The sequence below is a fragment of the Onthophagus taurus genome, chromosome 6 (assembly GCF_036711975.1).
Source record: "Onthophagus taurus isolate NC chromosome 6, IU_Otau_3.0, whole genome shotgun sequence".
Lineage (NCBI taxonomy): Eukaryota > Metazoa > Arthropoda > Insecta > Coleoptera > Scarabaeidae > Onthophagus > Onthophagus taurus.
Window position 1 is genome coordinate 31462939 of NC_091971.1, and position 9786 is coordinate 31472724.

At 32.5% G+C, this 9786-nt stretch overlaps 1 protein-coding gene across 1 annotated transcript in view; it reads right to left on the bottom strand.

The window, feature by feature from the left end:
• LOC111415998 (voltage-dependent calcium channel subunit alpha-2/delta-3-like) overlaps window positions 1-9713 on the bottom strand; it is a 41304-nt gene extending 31591 nt beyond the window's left edge. Inside the window, exon 1 of the mRNA XM_023047911.2 lies at window positions 9482-9713. Coding sequence (XP_022903679.1) covers window positions 9482-9579 — 98 coding nt within the window. The 5' untranslated portion in view covers window positions 9580-9713. The remainder of the gene's footprint in view (window positions 1-9481) is intronic.
• Window positions 9714-9786: the final 73 nt, after the last annotated feature.

Below are 9786 nucleotides of genomic sequence, written 5' to 3' on the forward strand. Positions count from 1 at the left end.
TGTGGATAATTTTCATTAAACATTCTACAAGTTCTACTAAGAACTTTGTCGCACTTTTCGTGCACAAAAAATAAATTATGGATTTCTTCATTTGTATAAACATTATTTACGTTATTAATATCCATTTTAACTGGTTTTAGACTCACAAGCATCAAACAACCTAAATTAGACTTTGACGTTTATCAATAAGTCATCAAACATTTGTTTTCCATGGCACACTACTTAGGTTAATATCCACATGATATGTGAGTATTTTTCAAAAAACCCTAATTATTTCTCAAACTATTAATGTTAGGCATAGGACATATCAAATATAAAAGATGTAAAATGAGACGCCGAAGACGACTAAGTAATAAAATATGGGGGTGCCATTTAAAAAAATGAAGTTATGGTGCTTCCAAATTTCGAAAAGTTAACGTATGATAGTAAAGTGACCAAACGATCTAGAGAGCCGTTCTCGGCACCAAAACATACTCCATCATGTTGTTTAAGTATGTTCTGAATCCTAAATTGATATCTCAAAAATTGAGTGTTCTATGATTTTTTGAACAAATGTCCGCTGGAGCAAATTTTTTTAGAATAATTCGAATAACTCGAGAATTGCTGGTTCAAATTGCAAAAAGTAAAGTTATTTATAAACCTTCAAAACAGACAAATTCAAATATGTAAAAATATACAGGGTGTTCCATTTAAAGAAATAAAGTAGGTGGCGACTTCCGGTATAACCGGAAGTGCTAGAAATCTGAAAATATTTTAGATGAAGAGAACGTAATTGATAATACTTAAGTCTGTATTCTCAAATTTTTTGTTTGGCCAGAACCCCAGAAACGTCTAATGACCGGTCTCGCTGAGACACCCTGTATATTATGTATAAAACACATGCATGAAAATTTTTTTATATGAAAGTAAGTATCTATGATAACTTGAAAAACTTAATATAATACAAAGAAACAAATATGAAAATAAATTAAAAAAGTCAGTTCGAACACAATAAATAATTGTGTTTGTACTGTTATCACTGAAATATGAAAGGTAAAAAAAATAAAGACTAAGAAATTATACCTTTACCTAAAAGTTGGTAGATTATGCAGAATTTTGTTTGTGTTTGTTGATAAATTTTACACAAAGATAACAAGTTTGGTCGCTTTTGTAAAAATCTTCGACGCCCTAGGCATATTTGATGTGATACATTCTATTACAAGTATAACAGGTGGAGTTACTGTATTCGTTGTTTTGCCCACAAAAAAGAAAACAATATTTGTTTCCTGAAGAGAACATCTATAATTTTTAAAATCTATTTTTTCAATACATGACTTTTCTTTGACGATTTCATTAAAGTAATAGATTATGAATGCCCCACAGTCATAATCATTGCTTTGGTGATAATGATCTGGTATTGTCATTCTCCATTCATCTTCATTAAATCTTGCAATTCTTAAAAGTTTTTTGAAATATTTGTTGGCTTCTCGTCTATCGTTATTTTGGCTGTTATAATTTTCATTCATGTGTTTTATATATTATATTTTTTTCCATATAACACAGCGAATTTCACCTATTTTTATTAGGGGTTGACACCCCTTCATGTGTAGCTCTCTAATTTTAAAGAAAATCAACTTAGGGATGTTGAAGCTATATCCACACTAAATTTGAACTCAGCAACTTAGGCTAATGGGTGGATTTTATTCTTTTTTTCACATAACATAGCGAATTTCACCTATTTTTATTAGGGGTTGACACCCCTTCATGTGTAGCACTCTAATTTTAACGAAAATCAACTTAGGGATGTCGAAGCTATATCCACACCAAATTTCAACGCAGCAACTCACGGCTAAGGGGTGGATTTTATTTCTTTTTCACCTAATGACGAATTTCAACTATTTTTATTAGGGGTTGACACCCCTTCATGTGTAGCACTCTAATTTTAACGAAAATCAACTTAGGAATGTCGAAGCTATATCCACACCTAATTTCAACTCAGCAACTCACGGCTAAGGGGTGAATTTTATTTTTTTTTACCTAACATACCGAATTTCACCTACTTTTATTAGGGGTTGACCCCCCTTCATGTGTAGCACTCTAATTTTAACGAAAATCAACTTAGGGATGTTGAAGCTATATTCACACTAAATTTCAACCCTGCAACTCACGGCTAAGGGGATGGTTTTATTTCTTTTTAAAGCCGAGACGTTTTTACCCTATTTTATTAGCATTATTTTACCCTATTTACCTTCATAACATTCATTTAACACAACATGATCATATTTTCTATGTTCAATCCGCTTCACTGTGCGTTTTAATCTTAGCGACGGATTTGCGACCGTGGTGGAATTGACAAAATCCGTCGCTGAAAAGTCGTCGCTAACTTCACTCCAATTGCTGTCTCTATACGGTGATCAAAGTAACTGCGTTTCAAAATTGTTATCTCCGCATCATAAACCTGTTTCAAATGCAGATAACGTTAGTGCCATGCATTGTTGTATCCTAAATTGTTTTTTTGATGAAACATTGGTTATTATTTTGCCTAAGTTATCGTCGCCGTCGGCGTCGCCACAGTGGTCTAAATTCGAAAAAACCCGAACAAAAATATTTTAACGCAGTTTGGGTTGAGATAATTTTTTGAAACTTGGTATGTGGCTATAGGACTATATGCTAAAGACTTTGTGAACTTTTGGATCAAATATGCCAACCGGAAGTACTAATCTACTTGAGGCCACAGTCTATTTTTTTCATATAATTTAGGTCCTTAGAATTGGATAAATACAACGCTATTAAATCGTGAAGGATAGCTAAATACAAAATTGTTTAAACTAAATTGGTTATATAGTTTACTTCGATGTAAGGTTTCTATAAATAAATCTTTAACTACAGAGTGTCTCACATATCTGGTTCGTTAGAACTTTTTCAGGTTCCACTATTCGTACAATTTTGAAATTTTGGTAGCATGGGTTGTTCATTCAGAACTTTCAATCTAAAATATTTTCAAGATGGCTGCCACTTCCGGTCTACCGAAGTAGACCATAACTTCGTTATTTTAAATGGAATGCTATAGTTTTTATTACACCATTTGATTGTATGTAAAAAATAGGTCAACTTTGATAAAAGTTATTGGTACCTAGCGTTTTTTGTTTTCGAGTTATTTTGGTTCTAAACTTTTTTTGGTAAATTTCACCATGCTCTTTAAAACTCCATATCTCAGCCAACGTTCATTCAAAAAAGGTCTAAATTGGTACGATTATTCTTCAAGTGTTATCAAGTAGATTGTCATTTGTTGTATCGGAGTATCTTATACAGGCTAGTCAAAAATTGAATTATTGTTTCTCCATTTTCAATGGCGAGAAAGTAGAAAATTTTAAATGGAACGAACCATGCTTTTCTAGCCTATCAGAAATGGACTTTAATTCTCTATAAATTATCTACGTTGCTTAACAATATGTGTTTCTTCTTGTTCTGTTTCAGACCATTCTTCGTCATCTTCATCTTCGTTGCATCCTGCCTCATATAGCTCTTGTTCTGATTCTTGTTCTTCGTCATATTCATCTTCTTTTTCGCCATCTTTTTCTTCTTCCTGGTCTTCTACATTGTCTATTATAAGTAATCTCGATACTCATCTTTTTATGTTTTCTAGAAATGTGCTGTTGAAAATTACTTATAAATGGATGTGAGCTGGGGGGGGGGGGGGTGAAATGGGGCTGAGTAGCAGTCTTTTAAATAGATCTTCATTCGTATCCAGTCTACTACATTTCCTTGTGTGGCCCTCTCTAAATTTTTTTGTTATTAGCTTCTTGCGCTTCTTCCGACAACTCTCCAATAGGTAGTAGAGCTTCTTTAATGACTGCAGATCCATGTATCAAAATTTTATGAACGCTGGTTGGCATATAGTACCAACTATAAAATGGACGTACTTTTCGGCAGTTTTGAAACAATATTTATCAAATTCATTGTAATTAATATTGTACCCACTGTTTATTGCAGCCAAAACAACACCAAATCGCTGTATTAGTTCCTCGTCAATTCCTTAAATGAAGTATAAAGTGATTAGTACATGCGCGCTTACTATAAAATTGTCATAACAGTAATCTTTGATGATAATTTATTAAAACTACGTATCAACTAGTCACCTTCCAAGTTCTAATTTCTAATCTATATGAAATGTGAGGCAGACACACAAAAAACCGAATGTATGCATGGAGAACAGAGAAACCAAACTTAAAACCTTCTAGCTCTACCGTTCATCTGTGAAATTTTTGCTCTGCATAAATAACATTCCATTCCAGATGATTCCTTCAAATTCCCATCAAAGAATTACAGACCTACAACAAGTATGAATAATTCAAATAAAGTTTTAAGAAAACGAAGACTTTATACCTTGCCATCCACCATCGTGAAATAAAGAGAAAAGTTAACACTTACACATTTTGAGGTATATGGCTGAAGGGAGCTTATTTGGTTTGAAATATATATTTTTCTTCGGTTCTTATAAGAGCGGCATTTTCATGCACCCATTGTAATCTAATCGGTCTACAAAACCGTATAGATTATGGTGTGGGGTTCTTCCACAATACACTATTATTATCATTGTCTTCCAATCGTAATGGGACTAGGAAGACACAAATAGCGAATCATGTTTTCCCTCTGCATTTGTGATGAACTTTTGTTTATAAGTCGAATGACATCCGCTACCATCAAACCCCCACTTACAACGTAATATAGAATTTACATTTACATTTGGATAATTATCGAAACATTTAAAAAAAATTTTTTAAATATTATTTAATAAAACTGGTTCGAAGTGTTTCTGAAGAAAGTTGCAACATGGCATCCGAAACGTCAAACCTTTTCTTAAAAGACGCACGGCAAAACCCGAAAGTTTCTAGTGTTAGTTCTAGTTTTAGTTCTAATTTTAGTTCAATTAACTCCGGCCGTGAAAGCCTTCGTACTTACAAAAAAAGTAGATATTTCAAGTGTTCCAGTTTTTTGCCGCACTGTATCTAACAACCACTTCCGGTTGTTAGATATGCCTGAAACTTTAAGTCTGGTATTCTATTATTGTTATGCAAGTTTACACCAAATATATGAGATTTATCTTTTAAGAAAAAGGATATAAGCATTTTATATGAAAACGGTCAAATAACACACTCAGTCAGTGATCATCTTCGTTAATATCTTGGAAAGGAGCAAGATAAAGCAAGATGTGGTTATCATGTTATATAGAGCAAATCTCAAAGAATAAGAATATTCTAGCGACAAAAGTTCTTCTTGCGTCTTCTGCGAGATATATATGTTAAAACATTTGGTTGTAACTTCAAGTAGGTGTTAATTAGCTTTAAAAGAAGTGCTTATATTTTCTTCATCTAAAGTTGTAGCATTTTATGATATTTAATACACAAGAATTGTAGTACTGTTTTATTGCGTACAGTTAGCACTAGAAAGTACATAACACTTTATTCCTTTCACCTCTCAGTCTATTAGGACCTAAAGTACATATAACATGTAAAAAAAAACGAAAAAAAAAATTTCGAAAATTTGATTTTCGTTCACATTTTACCGCTTGTGGACCATTGTGCGTCGTTGGCGGTGAATATGCTTATCGTTTATAATTAAATTGTTTTATACTTTCCTATTATATTTTCCTTTTTGTTGTATTGCATGTAATTTTTAATTTTCTTTTTTAAGTACTGGTTTTGTAGTTTCATTTTGTGATAACTTTGCTAATCACTAAGTATTGTAGTGATTAAAATACGTACCTTGCGAATTAGATTGATTAATAAAATTAATTAAGTTTTTTGGATGTAGTTTAAAGTGAACTTTCTCATTTGGAGTATTTTCTGTTTCAATTTTTTATTGGTTTATTGTATTTATTTGTATTATGTTGACCATATAACTGTTATGCATGGCTTTGTTATTTTATGGTATATAAGTATATTTTCTTTTAAATATTATTTTATGATTTTTTCTTAATGGAATGTTTGGTTTTCTTATTAAGGCGTATTGATTGTGTATCTTTTCTGCGTGATTTACAATCAGTTCCATTCAATTTTATATTTTATCTAACTGATATTAACGAGAAGGTCTTATTCTTTACAAACGCCTTAATTGATTTATTTGATTCACGCTCCAATAAAGCAATGTCGATTTGCCAAGCCTCCCGCACCCTGGGTGACTGATAATATTAGATTAATGATTAAGTTCAGAAATGAGGCTAAAACCAAGTTTAAATATACGGGCGGGCCGGCTCATTGGGAATATTATAAGACCCTTCGTAATCTTACTACTGCAGCTATAAGAAATGAAAAGCGAGCTTATTTTGGTTCTATTGCTGCTACGGGCAATACCAAAGAGATGTGGAATAACTTGAAAATTTTGAACTTAAAACCAATTAAAAAAATCTTGTCTACCTTTAAATTTCTAATATTAACAGCATATCTAATAAGCATTTATAGCCTTGTTTACATCTATAAACAAGGATTTATAGCTTATTTCTGTTTCTCTTTAATTTGTAATTCCATTAAATCGCTCTTAAAAAATTAGGGAGCCCTAATTTTGAAAAACTGATAAACTGAAAAACTCTGAAAAACTGGAATCTGACAACTGACATTATTTGACATATTTTGGTAAAAACCGCGTTGAAATCCGCGAGGTCGTTTTCGAAATAACCGCATCCTACTAAACCGCGATTTTTCGCCAAACTATATCGAATATCGAAAAAATAAAATATGCTCCACATTAAGAACACATCGGTTTACCACCAGTTCAAATTTGAAATTTTTTCGTCAAATAATTTTCGAGAAAAAAAATCGCAAAGTTGACAAAGTTGCCGGCACTCGTTGCCAATCGGGTACTTTTTTCATTTAACTCGCGATAAAAAGAAAACCGCGGATCCGAAAATTTTCAAAATAGCATATGTTACGTAGAAATGTTCAGTGATTACAACAAACTTTGTCGCAATTTTTTTCATCGATCGGTTGCGAAGATATCGATCTCTAAAGTGAGGGGCCTTGACTTTTTGCACGGATAGTAGATCCATACGTAAGCGGGCGACACCAATGTGGTGAAGCCGGACGGCATAGTGTTAATATTCCAGGTTATCCAAGGTAAAGAGTTTTTCTTTACAATCCGAGTGACAATAGGGGCATAAACATCAAACAAAGCTAATATTGTCCCATTACAATAATTAATTTTCTCATCAATAGAGATTAACGCGAAAACTATTTCCCAGTTCATCCTGTTTAAATTATTATTAAAATCCTTGATATTAATAATACGTAAGTCACAATAGGTAATCGTTTTAGGAGAAAGAATGTTTTTTTCAATCATAAGTACAGTAAACCAAAAAGTGATCCGAAAATCCAAGATCATCAGTATTACTCTGAGCCACCAAAAGACCCTCCGATACAAAAACCAGATCAATTAATGATTCGGAGTCCCTCGAAACTCTAGAGGGTTGGACAACAACCGGAGACAAGTTAAAACGCTTGAAAAGCAGCCATAAGAGCTGTCCTGGCATGCGAGTCAACTAAAACATTAACATTAAAGTCGCCCACAACAACAATGTGGTCAACGGTAGGGTAAACATGGAACAGCGAATTACAAGATGCCTCAAGAAACTGATTTAAATCCACAGAGGGTGGTTTATAAAAAACACCAAGTGCAACTTTAATACCACGAAGAGTTAATCTCACCCATAACTGCTCAATTCCAGTCCCATTCTGTACATCTATCATACAACATTCATGACAATTTCTAACATAAACTCCAACACCTTCTACCCTAATCGGCCTATAAATTCGAAAGAGGTTGAAGCCATGTATAGCAACCACATCGTCCCCAACGTTATCACTCAACCAATTGCAAAACAATCGCTAGCAGACCCCAGAATAATTCTCCGAAGTGTGCCAGTAGCGATCTCACAAGTAAGTGTTCAACATGAAAACCAATCATTCTATTAAGAAAAAATCATAAAATAATATTTAAAAGAAAATATACTTATATACCATAAAATAACAAAACTTTCTTGGTTCTTGGCAACTTTGAACTTGGTTCAAATTGCAACAGAAAATACTCCAAATGAGAAAGTTCATTTGAAACTACACCCAAAGAACTCAATTAATTTTATTAATCAACCTAATTCGCAAGGTACGTATTTTAATGAGTGCAATAGTTAATAATCAGCAAAGTTATCACAAAATGAAACTACAAAACCAGTACTTAAAGAGAAAATTAAAAATTAAATGCAATACAACAAAAAGGAAAACCGCTAGTATAAAAAGTTATAGTATGCTAAATTTCCTACAACTTTTGTCTAAGGAAGAACTGCGTATCTCGGCTCCTTAATGCTTTGTATGTACTTTGTTACTTACATGGGACACTCTGTATATAGCCACTAGTATGTAGCTAGTTTTGTCCCAGGTGAATTGTGCGTTTGCACATTAAAAAGTAAAGTCCTCACATAGCTCATTAATGTTTTTATTTGAGGTGGCGCTGATAGTTTGCGAAATATGATGATACTAGTTGAAAGCCCCCAAATTGAATTGTTTTCATATTTTGTTGTGATTGCCAATGCTCAGTTATACGAGGAACTTGCAGCTTTTCAATAAACTCATTTGGGTTTCCAAAAGATTAATGCTTGTAGTTATCCCTTGCACATTCTGATAATACAGTATAGCTGAGTTATTATTAAAACTAACGTTTTTGTCTATGTTATTTTGTTTTTTTTTTGTTAAGCGGAATAAAAAATGATTGATCTGTGATTTGTGAGACGTACATTTTCTGGAAATATAAGACGCGTATGTGCGGTAGATAATATTGGTGTAAAGAAATATAATTGATTGCTCAAGATAAATCAGAAAGATAGAACGACGACTTGCAGAGACATTACATTAAAGAAAAGCAAAATTGCTTAATATATGAAGAACGAAGAAGAATTCTTGCAAATTTTTGCTTACCATGAGATAGTTTTGGCATGAGACATAAATAGATTTATTAGTGCGAGGTTCCAAAGTAGATAGATCCTGAGCTTCCAAACCTCACGAGAAGTTCTGCTAAAGCCATCTTTTATTGAAACAAAAGGTTTGATGAAACAAGGTAAAGTCTTCTATCAAATCTTAATGAAATTTTAATAAATCTTTAAAAAAGAGAGTTAATTAAGCTCGTTTCTTTAATTAGTAAGACAGCAAATGTCTCTATTCTCTTAAAAATTATAACTGTATATTAAAAAATTGATTTCATGCGAATCTTACTGTGACAATGAACATTACATTTCTAAGATCTGACGGTGAATCGATATTTTGTAGACATAGAGGCGCCAGCTTCAGCATCCGTTTATCCTACTTTCGTTTATACTATACAAAAAAATATCAATAAACATTATCAAGCATATTCAATCAAAAATAAACTCGTTTGAACACTTAATTCAATAAATTTTTATTCAAAACCATTTTTCAAAATCTTCCAACTTTTATTATTTTTTTCTTGTAAAACTTACCGGTTTCTTATTTCCTTTTCGATCAACTTTGCTTCTTTTGGTTTACACACATTACAAAACGATAAAAATATTACTAAATTACACATTAAATAAAACATATTGAATAATCTAAATACAAGTGGAACCGTTTTAGGGATGAAACTTTCAAATCTGTGTGGACAATTTTGAGCGTGAGGATGTAGAAAGAAGAACGAGGCGTGCGCAATCTATGGTTTATTTAATAACCGGTCCGATATGTTTGGAAAATGATAACTAAATTGATCCAAACGATAAAAACTGCTAAATAAATTGATATCTACCATATT